This window comes from Argiope bruennichi, chromosome X1, assembly GCF_947563725.1.
Source record: "Argiope bruennichi chromosome X1, qqArgBrue1.1, whole genome shotgun sequence".
Lineage (NCBI taxonomy): Eukaryota > Metazoa > Arthropoda > Arachnida > Araneae > Araneidae > Argiope > Argiope bruennichi.
This window is the reverse complement of record NC_079162.1, coordinates 130,248,594-130,269,166: the sequence shown is the minus strand read 5'-3', so window position 1 is coordinate 130,269,166 and position 20,573 is coordinate 130,248,594. Positions and strand designations below refer to the sequence as shown.

The 20,573-nt window shown below is 30.0% G+C and overlaps 1 protein-coding gene across 1 annotated transcript; it reads left to right on the top strand.

Moving 5' to 3' along the window:
• The first annotated feature begins 1,893 nt into the window (after positions 1 to 1,893).
• Positions 1,894 to 15,082, top strand: LOC129959470 (uncharacterized). Its single transcript, XM_056072314.1, has 6 exons — positions 1,894 to 1,968; positions 5,525 to 5,609; positions 9,169 to 9,342; positions 10,270 to 10,369; positions 13,155 to 13,232; positions 14,936 to 15,082. Exons 2-5 carry the CDS (start codon positions 5,529 to 5,531, stop codon positions 13,226 to 13,228), a joined length of 429 nt encoding a protein of 142 aa, XP_055928289.1. The 5' UTR covers positions 1,894 to 1,968; positions 5,525 to 5,528; the 3' UTR covers positions 13,229 to 13,232; positions 14,936 to 15,082.
• Positions 15,083 to 20,573: the final 5,491 nt, after the last annotated feature.

Below are 20,573 nucleotides of genomic sequence, written 5' to 3'. Positions count from 1 at the left end.
CAAATCTATCGGGACGTCATTCTGGAACAACATGTACGTCTGTTTCGGAGCACCATGGGCGTAGAATTCGTGTTTATGGATGACAACGCCCGTCCTTACCGTGCAAACATCGTAAACGAATGCCTTCGATCGGAGGATATCACCTGTATGGACTGGCCAACTTTCTCACCGGACTTGAATCCAGAAGAGCATGTGTGGAACATGCTTGGCTGAAGAGTTGCAGCCCGTCAACCCCCTCCTACATGTCTACCGGAATTTCGGAAGCATTGCTTGATGAGTGGTGTAATATTCTCCAAGATCAGATCGATAGTTTGGTACTCAGCATGCCTAGGCGTTGTACGGACTGTATTGCATCATCTGGGAGACATACTATGTATTAACCATCATACCAACCATGTAACATTGGTTTTTGTAAATAAGTTTTTTTCTTTTGTAATTTGCTCCAGGGAGCAAAAGAATCGCAATTTTTATTAATTATATCAAACATATAGCATCTTTTTTGCTCTTTACCTTTTGTTTAATAAATAGGCTTTACAAATGAGCAAATGAGTCACATTTGTTTTGCTTCTGACTCTTTCTTTTCCTGAACTTGCATTATCCTTATTTATTAACATGAATGTATTTCAAGTTAGAAATTTCATTAATTGTTTAAAAGTATTGTGCATTTCTATGTGTACCTATAGAAACAACATCTGTTATTTCCATTTAAGGTTTCTCCATCAGTTAAAATATAAATTAAACGTGACATCATTAGTACACATTAATTTCTAAATGTGAAACCTAAATTCTAAACATGATTCCTTAAACAAGAACGATTATTGAAATCCTACTGATTGCTCTGTTTCTTCTTGAAGGCACACTTAAAATTTCATCATTGCCGCTTATCAAAAGTATCTCATTTATTTTATTTACTAAAGTTTCTTCACGTATTAAAATGTAAATTACACGTGACATAATTAGTACACATTAATTTTTAAAAGTGAGACCTAAATTCTAAACATGATTCATTAAATAGGAACGATTTATTGAGATCCTACTGATTACTCTATTTCTTCTTGAAGGAACACTTAAAATTTCATCATTGCGCTTATCAATAGCATTTTATTTATCATTTACTAACCTAAAACAAACTTTGGTATTGACAAAAATGAAAAATTAGCGCTTTTCCGAAAACCTGAGCTTTGAGGAGGAAAAGCTAGAATTTAATTACTAAAATGCTGGCAAATCGTACTTCTATTAGATTTATAAATATCTATAAACTACAGTAATTAGATTAATTTACGCATATTTTTTTAGTATACTAGACAGTAGAATCTTTTTATTTATTTCTTTTACCTATTAGTATCAAAATCCATTTTTTCTGAGATTCATATCGTTAGTTTCTGGGAATATTAGACAATTGTTTTGTCATCAAGAATACACATACGATTAAAAATTCAAAACGCTTGAAATCGGGAAGGGAATGACAATAAAACGCTATCTTTACCAACATTAAACAAGTTAAGTTAAATAAGTGTTTGAAAAGACCTTTCCATTTGGCACTCACATTTTCGAAAGATTTCTCAATTGGATTAAATTTCTTTCTACTCATTATTAATGAATATTTTAATTATTTGTTTTATTTCCTGCCCATATGTGTTCTCGCGCTCACAGACATGATTTATTTATTAATTTTATTATATTTTGGGCAAGCAGAAGGGTGTCACGAGTGCTAAAAACTCACCAAAGCCCTACTTTCCAAACTGTAAGCATTTTCAGTTGTCTTTCTGTGAATTGGCTTTACTAGTGTGTCAATGAAACGCAACCTAGTTTCTCCCTCCCTTCGCTGATTGCTTCAGGGTCATTACAAAAAGATTTGGAATCTTCAGGAAGACGCTTTGTTCTTTTTTGTTTCAAACACTTGGCAAGGAAGCGTTCAGTGTTACTAGCCATAAAATCTTGACAGTCGACTTCGATTTTTCGAAAGTGGTAAGTGATAAAATTTTTTAACTTATTTTTGGGGCGAAGCTATGCAGTCAGAAACATAGATAGATGTCATGCACCCTTAAGAATTTAATTTTGCTCCTACATGCATACTGTTTTTAAAAGTCTACTAAATGATTTCTTTACTCCACACATATTTTCTTCTTCAGAATTCTTCAAAATGGAAATAAGAAAATTTTTCCGTCATTTATCTCGTACATATTATTAAATAATTTAGAAAATTTTAAAACAGAATCGGAATTTTTAAAATTTTTTCCCTTTATCAACAAAATTTAAAGCAAATTGGAAATAATTTTTAAAACAAATTATCAAAAATCATGCATTTAAGAATGAGCATTTTTACAGATATGCTTTCCCATTGGTTAAACACTTTCGGAAGTGCATCATTATTATTAGAATTTTATTACTTGATCTTGTAAAATAAATATGTTTTTGGAACTTAAAAAATTCATTAAAAACGATTTTGAATAAATTTTTAATAACGCTAATATGAATCTTTAAAATAACAGTGGAAATTCTTTTTCTGCAGATAAAAAAAATGTTGAAAACTTTAACAATAAACATATTACATGATGAAATAAGATAAAAGCCTTATATAAGTGAAATGTATAAAACGTAATATGTTTTTTCTTAAATTATGAAGGCGATTGAAAAATAATGTTAAATTACTTGGGAAAATGGGAAATAACGGTGAATGTTTCTAATGATAGGATACTTAAAAGATTGAAAATGTGGAAAATGATAGAAAATATCGACTTGTACTTTACAACAGTTTAAACTAGATTTTTTTTAGAAATAAGAGATTTTATAGTGTAAATTAATTTCTCAATATCATTTCTGGTTCAATTTTAATCATGTATTTTTTTTGTTATGCATGCTTTTCTGTGTTATTTATTGTAATTTATACGCATATTTTTTTGTACAATTTATGTATATATATACAGAAATGCAAACACGAATACATACAATGGAATGAAAAAAAAAAACTGCTGAAAATAATTTTTGTATTATTGATAAAAGTGGAATTGTCATTTTAACGATGGAAACAATTTTATAGCTATTTATAAATTGTTTTGCTGTTCTTTATATGACCATTTTAAGTATTTATTGATAAAAATGATTTATTTAATATAGTTTGCAAAGTTGTACGGCAATTTTTGATGAAATACTTATACATTTAATACTTACATTTTCGAATTTGTTTCATCTTCTAATTTTCGTTTATATAATAAATGAAAATATGCAAAAATAAATTATAATGAACTGCTCATATAGCATGCTTTAAAAATTCTTAAATAGTTATAATGCTTAAAGACTAACAAATGCGTTCACCGTTTTATTACGGTTTTGAATGTGTTAGTTTGTCACCATTGTGAGTTTAGAATTTCAACAACCGGTTTAATTATCTTATGCAGTCAATATTTTCGTTTTCTACACTTTGATTTTCAATTATATTCTAAAGTAAATATTACCAAGAACTCATCAAGTATACTTCTATAATGAGATATTGACTTTCATAAATTATTTGGAACTAGCTGCCTTTGTTGACCAGCTGCCCCCCCCCCCCCCCTCGTAAATATTGATTATGTTTAATTTTGAGTAAATCTCTTATGCACAACTTGATGTTTATTATTCACTCCTTGAAGTGTTTTTAAGTATTAAATTATGATAAACATTAAAGCCTTGTTATTTTAATAGCTTACATCTTTTATGTTTGAATGCATAAACCTTCCTAATGGAGTCGAGTGGCATGAAATCATCACGCAATGAAAACCTCAGAATCTGTTAAACTATGTTCTAACGTTTTTGCAGCACTTAAAAGTTCTTTCTGTACCCTTAGTGGCACAATCCATTTAATGTCCGTATATTCTATCTTCAAATGTACGTTGTCTTTTGAGATACTCCAATTTCATTTTCGCATTCCTCATGTACACTGTGCGGATAATAAGCAGAATCATTTCCCCTTAGCTTTTAACAATGCAAAAAAAAGAACATAAATATTTGATGAAACATTGAAAATTATTTGATTTTCAATGCAACAATGAAAATTACATTTGAAAAAAAAGTATAAAAAAATAGAATAGTATGGAGGTGAATAATATCTGTAAACTAAATAATATGTGATGCTAAAATCGTTCGAAGCGTTCTGTGTTAACTCCTAAGTTAAGGCTTTTTTCCATTAACCGAAGAACTTAAATCTACCAAATGTGGCCAATATTTATTTTGGGGGACTAAGTGGTCACTAAAAAAGGACTTCTCAAATTTTTAATTAGATTCTTCATTAATTCAATATTAATAAAAATTTGAAAGTTTTTTTAAAATAAATTTTGGATCACATAATGATATAAGCACCATTTCAAAATTCAAAAAGTTGGATTTTCAATGATACCGTAATGACTTCTTTGATTTTAATAAATTAATTTTAAACACAATTTTGTAACAATCCTTTTCACTGTCGCAATGCAATTCAAACCAGTTTTATTATTTCATCGAATCTTCCGCTCGCGTGGTTTTGCCAATGTTAACATTATGATGAAAGAAAGAAGACGAATAAGACGATAAAAGCAGACAACTCAAAACTAAAACATTGTCTTCATAAAAAAATTTTAACTAGAAAATTACTTAATTGAAACAAGGAATTTCTTTTTATTATTATTAATTTGCCTTAAGGTCACGGTATGAAGAAGCAAATGAATGCGCAATATATGGCGCAAGTTATTGGATTTCCATTGATGTATACCATCATTTCAGTTTCCCAATCTTCCATTTAGAAAGTCGTAACGAATTTTAAGCACTTGGATTTATCCTGAAGAAGCGTGGAGGAAATTTCATTGACTATACACAGTCCATGGGCTTGAATATATATATTGTCTGTAATAGGAATAAAGTAGCTAATGAAATGAAAATGAAAGGTTTTAATTTGTCTCAATACCGAGTGGTTAGAATTGAAGTATCCCTATTAAAATTACTGTCGAGGGAAAGAAATGTTTTCTATCTTATGACACATTTTTTTCTCTTCAGAGCTCCGTACATAGATGTTTTAATTATAATTACGCAGTATTTTGATATATTCTTTCAAATTAATCATCGTCCTCCTGCTGATGTGGTGTGGAAGTTTGGAGAGAGGGAGATGCCAGCTCAGGTGTCGTCCGCGTTATCTGAAAATGGCTCAAAATCACAAGGTCCGTCCCAAAATAGATTTAGTGTTGCTTTAAAAACGGGACGTTAATATAATTAAACTAAACTAAAACTTCAAATTAATCATAAGTATGTTTCGCAATTTTGACAAATTTGTAAGACAGTCGATTATCATAAAAGAAACCTTTCTGACGGAAGCAAGTAGAGTTTACATATTTTGCAGGATGTATGAGATGAGAGGAAAAGAAAGGGAAAAAGAGATTATCATGGCAGTTATAAAATATTTAACTAACTCAGTTTTTATTCTATCATTCTTTATGATAGTAAGTAGTGTGAAAGCTTGTGATAAACAGTTTACTTATAGGAAACTTCTGTTATCATTTAACATTTCTTTCCCTTTCAGTACAATGACCGTGCATCCGTTAAATATACCAGTAGAAAGTCTTAACGAGGAGCCGCATAATGTGCAGCACGAGTTGTATATAGAGGTAAGTTCCATCTATTTATATGAATTTTCCACAAACGTATTTTTGAAATATTTAGGCATATTTAACAATCTAATGATATAATCACTGTGTTTGGTGTTAAATAAATTCTGAATTCTATTACTGCATAGATTTTTGTAGTTTAATACCTCGAAAGATTTGCTACAGCAAACATAAAAAATACATCATTTTTTTCTTACCTTTGTTGCTATATAAGATCCCTTTTTTTGTTTAAAACGCTAACTAAACTTTAATATTTATAACTACTGTAAAATATATAACCAACAACTTTTAATTGTAAATCAAGAAAATGAAAGTTTATCATGATTCTTCTGAATCTGATCCTATCTAACCAATTGATTCATCAAATATGAGGTATAACTCCAGAATAAGATTATTAGCTAATTTAGGAAAATAATGCTATTAAGATTTAGAGAGAATATTCATTTTATTTCAAATGAACAATATTATTTCACGGAAAAAGCGACGTCATTTTTAAAAGGATTTCAGTTGCCATAAATTTCTTGGAAACGAGGTGCAGATTTACAAACAGAAGATACAAAAGGGGGACGGATCGCGTTATTCCAAATAGAAGCGTTCTCGCTTCAGACCTCCGACCACGGTGGCCTTGTGGTAAGGTCTAGCCTTCGCAGCTGGAGAGTTTCAGGTTCGAGACCCAATTCCACCGAAGAAACGTTGTGTAAACAGGTCTGGGGCCAAACGTCCTCTCACTGATGTGGAAGCTTCGAGCTGGGATTCCAGCTCCGGTGTCATCCTTATCATCTGACCGTCATTCAAAGTTACGAGATCCGTCTCGAAACAGCCGCAGTGTTGCTTTAAAAACGAACGTTAACTAAACTACCAAAATAAAACATTCGAAGAGATTGAATGCTCGCCACGCTACAGATTTTCGGAGGAATCGGGGCTCCGTAATCGATGCAGGTCTTCGAAGTTGCATTGGTGACATCTCGGATATCAACTGGCAAGAGTTGCTTAACGATATATATTATCATCTGCTTTGATCCTTTGGAAAGTATTTGTAAATTTTTTTCCTTCAAAATTCAGTAAAAAAATCATTATCGAATGATTCTCTAAATGTTTGAATAAGTTAATTTATTTATTATAAATAACTGTCTCGGAATACAACTTTTATATAAAAAAAAGTAAACTCTCAATTAGAAGTAGAGTATTCAGATGTTCCATCTATTAATGAATGATTTTGTAAATTCTGTAAAAAATTAAATACTTAGTGAAGTTTCAACTCATTTAATATGTAGTATTAGAAGGAAGGAGAAATATATCAATATACGTCGAAATTAAAAGCATTAAGTTTCGATTGAAATGCTTATTCTATTACTTAAAGATATTTAATGATTAATAATTAAAATGATATGGAATTTTGAACTGTTAAGAATGTACCTCACAATTTTAAGTCATAATTATACAACAGTTCTCTTTAAGGTATATTATCACATCAACATACCTGCTCTGATGGGTGCCATAATCGAGGGAAAATCCTTTACAAGAGTCATAAAATTACATATGAAATTTCACAAAATAGCTTTTATCGCTCTATATATAATCATTTTAAAAGATCCTCTTTTATGGAAGGGAGTGATTTCCAGATATGTATGATCAATCCACTAATGCATCCATTTATGATCAATCTATTGTAGGTTGATGATAGGCACGGATATTGGTTCAAGTATCATCCTCATGATTTGATGACAGCAATTTTATAAGGGAGACGTTCATCTAATCGATCAAATTTCAATTGTTTCAATAGATACAGAAATTATTACCATCAATTTTTAAGCAAAATGAAGTTTTTCTTTTGGCGACAGTATATATATATATATATATATATATATATATATATATATATATATATATATATATATATATATATATATATATATAAGTGCAGTATATATATATTTTTTATCAGTCTTTCATATAATAAACTTTCTCAAGAGAATGTAATGATATCTCAAACAGTTTGTCACTGTTCAAAGAATTTAATTTTGGCATCGACAAGTTTTATGTGTTTCTAAATAATGTTGATAGTTTTATTATATTTATAAAAATGTTAATTTTAATAGGAGCATCTATCTATCTTTATATAGATATATATAGTATAAGTGCACAGAAATCGCATTTATTATATATCTTTCTTATTACAGTCAAATGTAACAAATGTAAAAAAACCCCTATTACATGAATTTCAGAGCACTTCTTTTATGGCTATGTTGAATCCAACTCTTCGCTTAGCTATTTAATGAAGCAGCAAAATATTATTATAAATTTTCTGAGGATGGTTCGCCGTTTCACTAAAAAGTACATTGAGTCACAGGAAAGAAGATGTAAAGTAAGTAAAAAAATATCGCCAAACAGAAATTTTAATAGAATTCGGAAAGAGGCTTAACGGCCGCCAAATCGTTTTGACTTCTTACGGAAATTGATATTCATATCTTCGAAAACAATTTTCTTACAAAAATTTTTTTGTATTATTTTCAAACTCAAAAATTTTCCATTTTAATGATCCTCATTTCTCTCCAGATAACCCCAGAACCAGAAATCCATAGGAATGAGTCGGGGGATCTCGGGGGCTACGAAACTGCAAAGTTACTAGAGATGACTCTATCAGCAAAGTGTTGTTGCAGCACTGGTCGAACACATTGGGCGACGTGTGGAGGAGCTCCATCTTGCATCCATACAATGTCCCTAATGACATTTCGTTGCTGCAATTCAGGAATAACAGAATTATGCAACTGTGTAAGAATTGCAAGATGCGATAACACGTGAAGTTATGCAGATTCCTCCTTTCATGTTACGTTCGGCATTGTTGTCCACAATCTCCCGAATGCAATGCGTTGTCGCCTGAGAAGATGAACACGTTGAAAACCTGTAATTATAACTTTCCATTCCAATAAAAACTTTTTTTCTCTTTCCTTTCTGTGTTGTCATTTGTCCTTTATAATGCTCTTCTTTGCATATGCTTTACGGCGGCAATTTTCGTCACACGCTAATCGTTCTAACGCCATTTGTGGTTTTTCAATACGCTGATCAATTTGCGCAAGGAAAAAGTGGGTGTTGCCATTCGAAAATTTCAAAATTCTCTCACTGTAACCGTAACCATGAACCCAGTGTTGTTTAGAATCATCACAATCTCCAGCGCATACCTTCAAACAACCATGTCTGAAATTTTGGTTCGATTGGTTGAGCGGATAGGCCGCTAGGTTTTCATATATAAGGGAAGTTTGTTTTTTTTGACCACCCTGTATATATATATATATATATATATATATATATATATATATATATATATATATATATATATATATATATATATATATATATATATATATATATATTAATTTGCAACAAGCTGTTTCAATTGACTTCATTGCTTTCAGTTGTATCAGATAAAGAGGTGAAATTTTGTTTTTAAATTCACTTCATATTAATAACTTAACAACTTGAAAAGTCAATAATCTGGATGAAAAAACTGATCACTAAAGACGGCAAGTTTTATGAAAGCATATTTTTATCTTTATTTCAGTTTTATTACGTCGATCAAGTTCACATTTTCATTACCGGCAATCGCAGACATTATTATATGACAATGAGTGAAAGTGACACTGTCTACGATGTCATGTTCAAAATTCAGAGTGATACAGAACGTTATTCTGGAGGCATCCACACTGATTGCCAAATCCTGTATAAGGATGGAGAGGTAAGCAATCTCCTTATTTTTATTTCAATAGAATATACGAACTAAGTATTCTCTGAATATTTTAATCATCAAAATATTTGTTTTAGAATTCCTTAGCTTGTGTTGACAGTGTACATTTATATTTCTTTTACAGTATTATCATTTGAAAACGATTTTCTTTTCTTTCTTTTTTTAAAACTTTGATGTAGTAGCTTCAATCAAAATGTTTTTCGCAAATTTTCCCCTTCTTAGATGACTCAAGTATCTTTTCAACAGATAAATTATCATAATTTCGTAATAAGCTTCAGAAATATTATATAAATTCTTAATTTTGCTGCTTAAATATGCAATACAAGAAATTCGATATTCGCCGATTTTTATAAAGATAAATAAAAACATCCTTTTGGGATGTTGCATAGTTTTACATTACATATAAAATAGTGACTGCACTAAAACAAAATAATCTTTTAATGCAAAAATAGCTAGATTTCCTTACAACTTTATTTATCCCAAAAAATAATAATTCAGAATACCACTCAAACTAAGGTGCACAACTATAATTTATTAATAATAGAAAAAAATGGTAACATTTTAATTTTCTGGATCCGCTATCAAGTAGTGACTCGGAAATGTTGCTGTTTTTCCTTTAAATTAACCAACAATGAAAAAATAAAGTGAATCGAATGAAAATAGCCATAACATTTCAGTAGGGAGGATTAAAAGTAAATAAAAATATTCTGACATTTAATGTGGCTAAATTAAATTTGAAGTATTACGAAAGCTTCAGAGTGAAAGAGCTTTAGAGAAATTTTACTAATGTATTTCAAATAGTTATCCAGTAAGTTAATAATAAGTTTGTTTTAAGGGAACTTACCTTTTTTAATCATAAATAGAATAATGAATCATTTCCATTATTTATTTTGTAAAGATTTGCTTTTTTACTTCCAGATCATGGATTTATTCCAACCCCTGTCGCATTTTAACATCCTTCCAGAAAATACTTCTCTTATTTCTCCAGCACGACTGCAGATATCATTCAAAGACAGTGGTACGTTTCCCTTAGGCTGATGTAGTTTCAAACTTAACACCACACCACACCTCCGTTTCTAGAGCTCATGTGGCCCCTTTTTGGTTTGGTATAGATGTAAGTGGATTAAAAAAAAGAAAAAAAAAATTATTAAAAAAAAGAAGAAAAAGTTACACTGCAATGGATTGGAATAAAGCAAACAAATGACAAAATACGAATACATATAACGTAACAAGGGGAAAAAAACACTAGAATGAAAAAAATATCTTCAGTACGATAAAACTGGATGAATGAACATGAAAATGTTCAGTATGAGTGAAAATATAAAGGAATTATAAGAATTATTTACTTGAGGGGGCTTAAAAGGTTATATTATGAATAGAATGCGAGGTGTATTAAATAATGAATTAAAAATGGATAGGGTTAATTTAATTGGAACAGTTCTCCTTCTTCAATTAGGAATCTAATCATGTTTATGATACTTTTTTGGAAGATGAATTATTAAGGACTCTTTTGTACCAAAGACTTTCTGGCGGAGATGAGCGTTTTCGGAGGTGCCATGATAGAGTGAAAGGGCAGGACGTTACAAAGTGGATGGGATCGTCGACTTCTCCACAAGAGCAATAGTTATCTTCTAATAAATGGAAAGGGTGAAGAAAAGAAGGGAATGGACCCTATGCTGTGACAAACCGGATTTCTTCACGAGTCCAGGAGAGTGGTTGCAATTTTACTGTTTTGATGACTTTATAAACAGAACGGCCAGTGTTTCCATTTTGCCATTTTCTTATAAATATTTCCTGGAGATGCTGTTTAAGATAGCACCGGGGTTTTGGAGCGTCAATGGAAAAATCTTCGGTAATGGTAATCTTCATTTCCCCGGTAACCAGCATGGACTTTGATCCATCTTAAGAGAATATCTGGGTTGGAGGACTGAACTAGTTGATGAGGAGAATGAGGATCATGTATTGCTAGCAAACTTGAAAGACTTCTGTCCAGATTTGAATCGTCTCATTTTCTTAATTAGCTCGCATAATAGGGTTTTTCAGTCCAAGCAATTCGGCTTGAAACACAGTATGGAATTCCTCTAGTTTTCCTTTCCATTCAAGGACTTTAATGTCATTTTCGAATACACAATATTAATAACCTGTTCCCAGCTCTGTTTTAGACCCATCTGTGTATAATGCCAGGTTGTTATCCTCTTCAAAGGGCTCTATTGTGGAGACTTACTTTTTTTATATCTCAAACAATGAAGGGTGGATAATAATATAATGTAGTTTCAAACTGAGTTCTTTCTTTTTTTCCCAAATTTCAGAAAACTTTCAACAACAGGAATTTAGATTTTCGACCTTCCTAACACTAAAACCAGTTCTACCAAAAAAATAAAATAATAACATATTTTTAAACATCCCATGGTAAAAATCTATAATTTGATTTATCTCTGTGTTTTTTGTAGTAATAAGAGAAGGGGAAGGGGAAGAGGAAAACAAAAGTAAAAGCAAAACAATTGCTCATGTTAAAAAAAAAAGACAGTGCCTATTTAAATATACGGTAGAACTGACATCTATAGGATTTATATTATGAACTTTCATATCGACTTCAGGAGAACGGAATATTTTTTTTTTCTTTTATGTATTTTTACTTAACTTTTCTGATTCCACGCTTGTAGAAATGGAATTCTATGATTGATTTTTAGCTCATTTGCTGACATCATAGGTGTCGAATTTTGCACATTTGAACATTTTTATAACAATAGACTATTTTTACATTTTCCGAATTAGGTTATCAGTTAAAATATCTATTTAATAGAATCTTCATCAGTGGCGCCCCTCTGCGGGGAATTTTTACAAGGGGGGACTGATATGAAGATACCGTATGTTTTATAAATTAAAGACTAAATTAAGAAAGAAATATGGAGAAATAAAAATGAATGAAATGAAATGTTATACTAATGTCTAAAAAACAAAAAAGCATTAAAATATAAAATTCTATTTTTTAGTATTCATCCCAATTATTTAAAGCATTAATAAATATGTGTTCATAAAAGCTGTTTTTATTAATATTTATTTGCACCTATATACATTTACACATTATTTATTTTAAGAAATAATGAAAGGCTCGTTTGAAAGGCTCATTGAGACGTTTGAAAGGCTCACTCGAACTTTTATTTATTTATAAGGAACTTTAAAAAGTAAATTAATCTGTGCGATATTCAAGGGATTTAAAATGCTCTTTAAAAGCATCAAGCTTCCTTTCGTTAGAACATATTTGCCTGTTACTGGTTCGATTTCAATTTCTTCTTACAGCCTCCAGGAGGATTTTCTGCAACAGTTATTTGCAATCAATTGTTCGTTTTATTTATCTAAAAAAGTCTCTATTAATCCGTGCTCGATGTATAAAAATAAATCAGTATATATCAGAATTGAATGATCAAATTTGTTTTTAAAAGTGATTCGAACGATACTTAATAAAATAAATGCACTTAGAAGGAAATTAAACTTCGATTTTCTGATACTGTTTTATGAAAACGATTTTATTTACCTAAATTTTAAGCTTACTTACCTTGTTTCAGCTTCAATCAATTGTGCATTTTTTTTATCTAAAAAAGTCTTTATTAATCCGTGTTTGATATACAAAAATAAATCAGTATATAAAAGAATTGAATGATCAAATTTGTTTTAAAAGGAGATTCGAACGATATTTAATAAAATAAATGTACTAAGAAGGAAATTAAACTTAGATTTTCTGATACTGTTATATCAAAATGATTTTATTTACTTAAATTTTAAGCGTACTTACCCTGTTTCAGCTGCAGGACGAGCCAGTAGATGCCAAAGTATTTGGAACAAGCTTCTGGAATGCCCTGGAGTAAATTGTTTATAATGCGGTATGCATGTTTTCCATTGTATATTGTATAAATGATTAACATTTATATCATCTTTGGAAAGTCGGTTAGCTGCTTTGAGTGAAATGAACCTTTCAAAATAAACTTCTATGATTGTTTATTAATTATGAAAAACGGTGGCACATATAATCTAATTTCGCATATCCTGTAACTTATAACTATTCATTGTGCGGTAATTTATATTTCCAATAATTACATTTTTTGCCATTTTAAAGAAATTTTAAGAAATGTAGTAATTAATAATTGCATTTTTATTTGAAATAGACATTACATTGCATATTGCATTTTTACTTGAAATAGATGAGCAATTAGTGTTTTATTAAAAATTTAAATACGAAATTAATTTTTCTGTTGCTTTTCTTGTCATCTTTATTACACTTCTAACCATTTACTTATAACCATTTGCTGCTTCTTTATTACTTAACCATTTACTTACCAATGAATTTTCTTAAAAAACGTGATTGAATACTAAAATGTCAGTGTAGTAAATAATATATTTTTTTAATTTATAAATACAGTTTTTTATACAGTTTATATAAAAATGGGAGCAATCGAAAATTATTTAATAGTATTATAAAGTTTTTTCAAACTAAAATTCATTCTTCTTGTTCTATTTTCAGCAATAAGATCAAAAACTGTTACATTGATACTCGTATGATTATTGAAAAATGTTTCATTCGTTGAAATCAAAATAGTTGTATGTAATTTATCCCGATTTATAAAGAGCACTTTAGAATTACTTAATCTCTTTTAATATTAAAAAAACAAATTTCAAGTTATGGTGCATTAACAGCAAATGCGAAAATAAAAAAAAATGATAGACTGAATCTATTGCAACTATGTATCGGTGCACTGTAATATTTTTAAGTGTGAATAAAATTATTGATTTTCCATGAGAAATTTTGGTCCTTGGAGGGAAAATGATGAGTCCTTGTAGAATCGTGCAGAATAATGTTGAAGTAACGGAAAAATTTCGACAATTTACATTCATTAAAATTTAAATACGATGAAAATTTATCTTGACGTTAATCTTATTTCATTTTCTTATTTATTTTCACATTTTTGATTCACAATTTTTTCCGCAGTAGAAAGCATTTAAAACCCATTTCTAGCATCTCTGGAACAGCAGTTTTATGCACTGTCCCTTCTAATTGAAACATTGGGAAGGAGAGAGAGAAAAAGTGTTACTGCTCATGCGCAAAAGAAGAAAATCGAAATTGAGAACCAACATAATCCACCGTGTTTCTCTCTATGCACTCTTTGGATAAGGAATAGAAATTCATTTTCTACCCCTGTTTCTCAAAGTGTTGCGTTTGAAAATTGAAGGCATTTGTAGAAAGGAAGATCATGTTAGACTTTCAGGGATTTAAACATTACGTATAAAAATTAAATAAACTGATGATAAAATTTAATTATAAAAATTAGGATGCTGCAGTACTTTAGTGTCAATGCAAGAGATGATATTGTTTGTTAATCTGGAAAAAAAACCTGAAATAATTGCAGAATACAATTTTTAAAATTACAAATTTTTATCATAGTATGTGCCACATACGGAAACGTGAGAAAACGGGAAAAGAAGAATATAAACAATCGAGAGTACATAATTTAATATTTTATTTTACTTCTTCTTTTTTATTATTGTATTTATGCCAGCTTGTTTTTAATTAATATTTCATTTTCTCTAGAGATCAATGCAAGAAACATCAAACTCCTAGTTTTTTGTTTGGATCCTGATCAATGGAGAAGACTGAAATCGATATTGTCAATGCTGGTATAATTTTGCAGGGGATAAATTGTTTGGTATACAAGTAACTCATATGTGGTCAATAAAAAATTCTGCATGCCATTTTCTTTGTTAAATTCGTCAACTGTTTCGAATCTACCTTCCATATTAATCATATTAGACAAGTTAATTTATCCAATAAGATTATTTTATTATCTTATATTCCGTTTATAATTTTTTTTCAATCGGGATTCGTTTTGTAGGAGGGGAAAGGGCCGTAATAGAGATTTCAGAATATAAATTTGTAGAAAAAAAGAAAATATTATAATTAAGAATGCACTAGGGGAAGTTTTAAATAGCAATTAAGAAAGTGTTCATAAAATGCGTGTCAAAACGATTTTCTTCGATATTTTTCTTACAGTTGTAAAATTTACTTAGGAAGCAACTTTATAATAATTTATTCTTTATCAACAGTGTTAAACGCCAAGGATTAGTTAATATTGGTTGGAGATAAATTGCACAATTCTATGATAACAAGAATCTCACTATAATATTAATAACTACCTATAATAATAATCTCACCATAACTGCGATGAAGGTGTAAAAACAATATTTGTACTGTTCTTATTATTAAAAAGATTTTTTGAACGCGAATAAGTCAGAGAAACTTCATTATGCTAATATATTGCTTTCATTTGATAAGCTTATGTAGTTAAATATTCAATTAATATTCATTTATCTTAATATAATTAATTAATTTCATTATTAATTTTTATTAATCCATATTGTTGAAATTAATGATTTGACTGATATCAGATATACTGCATGGTTATTATTTAAAGTTTAAATCTTTACACATTAACATAATTTGTCTAATATGTTGCTGTCGAATACAGGGGACATTTCCTAACAAAGTATTTCTACACTGTTCGTGAGCACATACCCTGTGCCGCTGTTTGCAAAAAATAGAAGATTCTACGCAAGAAAAATCAGGAAACAGTTTTCTTGACTAGTCATCCATTTATTCACATCGAGACACACCTTATTTTTATACAATTTCCAATAAGCAATTCCATATCACGGTTACGAATATTTCTTAAAGACAATAAAAATTATTTTCTTAATAAACTACTAATTTCACAAGAAACTCGCTGGGTTTCAGCGTGATCGTTAAAATAAATTTGCTCTGCTTTTCCTCACGAGCTACTGATCACTCACACTCCTCTTGAACGTCTACTTTTCCTGACTGCCAGCAAACAAGAAATCTTTTCTGCATGACTGATAGGACTAGAACTGAATAAAAACGTTAGATTTAGGAAAAATTTGAAAAATACATTTATTGATTTAAACATAAAATACAATTCTTCCTGTCATTTAAAGAATTTTTGCAGTTGAAACAATGTCTATCTATTACGATTTAGAAACCAGCAGCTCAGAAGTTTAATATATATATGTACGTTTCTTTTAATATTAAAGTAATTTATAGAAATAAAAAACAGGCTTGTTATAAACATTTAACCTTCAAAGCACGAGATAAGTTTTTTTTTTAAATATGCTATGCCTAATTTTATTGCAAAAACAAGCAAAAAATGTTTATTTTCCTGATATCTTAAAGTTTATCTTCATATAAAAAGAAAGAAATGAACACTTTGAAATATTCACAAATCAGCAATCGATAACTTTCAACGAAATGCTTTTAAATGTAAATTTATCTATAAAACGGAAAAGGGTGCTTGCTATATCAAAGATCCATTTTATTTCAAAATGCGAAGTTATAAATAACATTCTCGCCCCAAACAATATTCGCATAATTCAGAGGAAGTTGTCTAAAAGGAAAATCGCTGTTGTTTTCGTCCCAAAATATATCTTTGTGATGCTCAGAATCAACGATGGGCTGAGAATCCGCCCAAGTGCGAAAGAAGAAAAATAAAAAAGATTTTAGGATGCAAAGCGTAAGTGGCACAGAGATACTGATCCATTCCAAAACCTTTTAGATGATGCGAAACCCGATGCATTTCCCTAAAACTCGCTATCTAAATCAATGGTCCCGAGCTCACAGAGTGGTTTCTTATGCTACTGGACGAGATCTCAAATCGGATTTCAACAATTTTTCATAACACCTTTTTATTTCAGGCTCTTCGATAATAATGTTAGAAAATATTTTAAAAACTAATTGACATAAAACAATACATAAAAGCTCGCCAGATAATTATCTCACATTTTATTTCTCTTCCTAGATATGTGGTTGATGCTCCATTTTCTGATTTATTTTCCAATTAAAAGGTCACAATAGTTTTTTTCGCTCCGGCACAAACAGGATGTTTAAAACGATTCTTGGGGTGACGAAAATTCTGAAATGCGTCTATTATACGATTCATTAAAGTAAATAAAAAGGAGAAAGTAAAGCAAACATAATATAAAAAATGATTTCAATTTTTTTAATAAATTTTTTTCTCCTGAATATTATCAGATAATCATTTTTTGTCATTTTTCAATTAAACGTTCTCCAGATGGTGTCTGGAGAGGGTTTAGGTACCATCCTCATCTGTTTACGGTTCCTGACAGAAAAACCAATGTGTTGTAAATTAATGTTAAGATATGATGGTGGAAATGGTGAGAGGTTGACATTTTCATTTCCCATAGCTTCCTTAAGATTGAAGATGGAAAAATAGATCAAATTAGACGAATTAGCGTTCTATCAAACCGAGCAACTTCTTTATTTAAAATTTTTCCATACTTGCAATTGCTTAGAAGTTAGGGGCCAAAAAGGGATTTCCAATTCCTAATTTTGACTGTTTCTATCATCAACAAATTATGGTGACATTTCTGAAAAAGATGAATGAAAACTTTTGCTTTTATTTTATCAAGCGGTTGACCCTGTGCATGTAAACGCCATAATTCATAAACGAAATGACTTAAATCAATAAAATTCGGTATATTGTCTTGTGACCACAACTGTTGTCCCTTATCGAATTACGGTACCAATCGATCGGCAAAAAGGCGTTTCAAACGCAAAGATCTGTATTTCGGTACTGTCGTTCACAAGTGCCATACAAGGTATTCATGACATTACCCAAACATTACTGCTAGTTTTTATCTAAGGAATGAAAGGAATTTGAAAACGGTAACGTAGACGATAAGGAATCTATCCTTTGCCTTCCAGTTTGTTGAGTATTGTTTTTATTTTTTGCATTTTTGTGGTTTTACTTTTCAAAATAAAAAGAGCAAAAAACAAGCGATATTTTTCGTAAAATGGCTGAATACAAATTTCAAGACTAGAGAAATTTTATTTTGATGCTTTTCCGATGGTACATTACTGATAAACAACCAAGAATTGCATCTAAAATCATCCATAAATTTTGTTTAGTTTTTAAATTCTGTAATAAATTTTTGCATTAATAGAAATAATAAACAATTTTATATTCTTTAATATCAAAGACAATCCTTCATACTCATATAATTCCCCCTTCTCGAGTACCGTACAAATAAAGCAACATACTTGATAAAAAGCTTTTAAGGCTAAAAAAAGATCCTTGCTTGATGAAAATTTTGAATTCTGGACATACTCCAGGATTAAGCAACTTTATAGTAATTTTAACAAATCCTGTATGGATTTATAATACTTTTCATACATATATTAATCCTATTCCAATCTCTTCCTTTTCCTCTCATGGCCTTCGTCATTTGGTTTCCACATTCATCTGGCAATTTTGTATCCATTTAAAATGATGTGCAAACAGAGATATGCACCTAGTATTCTTTGGCAATAATTGCTTTTAATACAAATTTTAATTTCATGTAATTTCTTTTTATATAATGACTAATGTAATCACGGTTGAAAATGCGATGATTAGTTCAAGAGCAACATCAAACTCAACAAATTCCATACATAATTATTTGACGCATCCAGATTTTAGACGATATGGAGGCACTTTTATATAATATGTTAAAAGCATGCAAAAAATAAATGCATAGTTTTCGGTATATTTGAGTCCTTTAATGGATAAAAAATGGTTAAATAAGTGAAATCAATTTTTTTCCCGCTTTCTTATTATTTTTATTTTTAACATTGCGCACGTTTGATAAACATTCTCTAATTATACATAGGACGAAATTAACACTGGCACAGTTTCAATCATTTGTTCTGTAATATATAACAAAGTTGATAAATAAAAGATTAATGCCCTTAAGAGAAAAAAAATGTTCAATGATATGACGCACATCACTCGGAAATTTCTGTGTTTCTCTCAACATATGTGTTCATTCTTCGTTCCTCTCTCCTCTCTCCACACTTTTCCATCCTTTCGAAACAAAATTTGGGTCAACTTTATGGAGCGTATCTTAGAACATTGTTGTAAGTGAAAGGTATAAATCTTCCACCCGGTTTTACCTTCAAATGTCTTTCCCCTCTGTGATTAATAAGAGTTTGAAGGCGCGCCATTATGGCAACTCGGAAAGTTACCTATTTAGGGCCCCTTTAGCCTTAAGGTACCACATATCTATAGCGCTGTATTTGATCCATATTAATTATTTTCCTTGTTATTTACTGAGAACCAAGTTCAAATCACTAAAGCCAAATGGAATCAAAAAGGGAAAAAAATGGAAACCGTTGCAATAAAATCTTTGCAAAAATATTTAAAAATTTCTTTTACTGTTCAGCTGCAAATTCAGAAAAAATAAAGTCCTTACTATACCCCAGTTTATCAATATTTATCGGAGACAAATTTCTGAAATGATATATCAACCCTTGTACTTCTAAAGGTAATGTGGAACTCTAGAGTATATCACTGTTATTCATGCGAATTTTTTTTTGTTTAAACTCAACAGATAATGGTTTTTTAACCCTTTCTGGGGCCATGCTGTATTACTGAAGTAACATGCCTTTCTATGCATTTCGGCTCTTAATTTACTCTGTGGAGGGCTTCAGGGATCTAGATGAAATGTTATGTGGCTGCAAAAGAATAATCTAGATATAATTTTGATTAATTAAGTATTTTAGAAAAAAAATATGGATTAAAGGAAATATTTCAAATATGAAGTATTTCTAAAATACCTTTCTCAATTTTTATTTCTTTTCCTACTATCAAATAATTTGAGACGGAAAGAGGAAAAGATAAAAATGACATCCAGTAACTTATGACTGGTTACTGCTTGGTGAAGGTATGTAATTCTTTGAATTTTCTGTATCTTAGTGTTTAATAAGTTGAAATAATTTCTCCTAATCTCTTTCTCCTGAAATAATTGGCAGTATCTTTAATTAAATAATTATTCCACTTATTAATAAATTTGAATATAAATAAATACGAATACAGTTTTCAACGTTCTCGTTGATACTGCAAAAGTGATTCACATAATTTCTAGTCACAGTGCAATATCGAAATCAGATGAAAATCACCTAAATTAAACCAAGCTGCTTTAGTTCTTATATAATCCTAGTATAAAAAGAGGGCATTACTTTCTGCTTTTGACTTTTGACTACCTGGACTTGTCAATTTTATACATAAATGAGAATTTTATTTTTAGGAATATAATAAGGATAAATTTTTGTTCAATTAAATGTTCGTCGTGTGGAATTGATGCATCTTCTCATAACGCGAATT

What these genes read in the sequence shown, in the direction of transcription:
- LOC129959470 (XM_056072314.1), top strand. Translation starts at nt 5,529, where the DNA reads ATGACCGTGCATCCGTTAAATATACCAGTAGAAAGTCTTAACGAGGAG. An exon ending in AGCACGAGTTGTATATAGAG is followed by an intron (nt 5,610 to 9,168) that starts GTAAGTTCCATC and finishes TCTTTATTTCAG; the next exon opens with TTTTATTACGTCGATCAAGT. An exon ending in TCCTGTATAAGGATGGAGAG is followed by an intron (nt 9,343 to 10,269) that starts GTAAGCAATCTC and finishes TTTTACTTCCAG; the next exon opens with ATCATGGATTTATTCCAACC.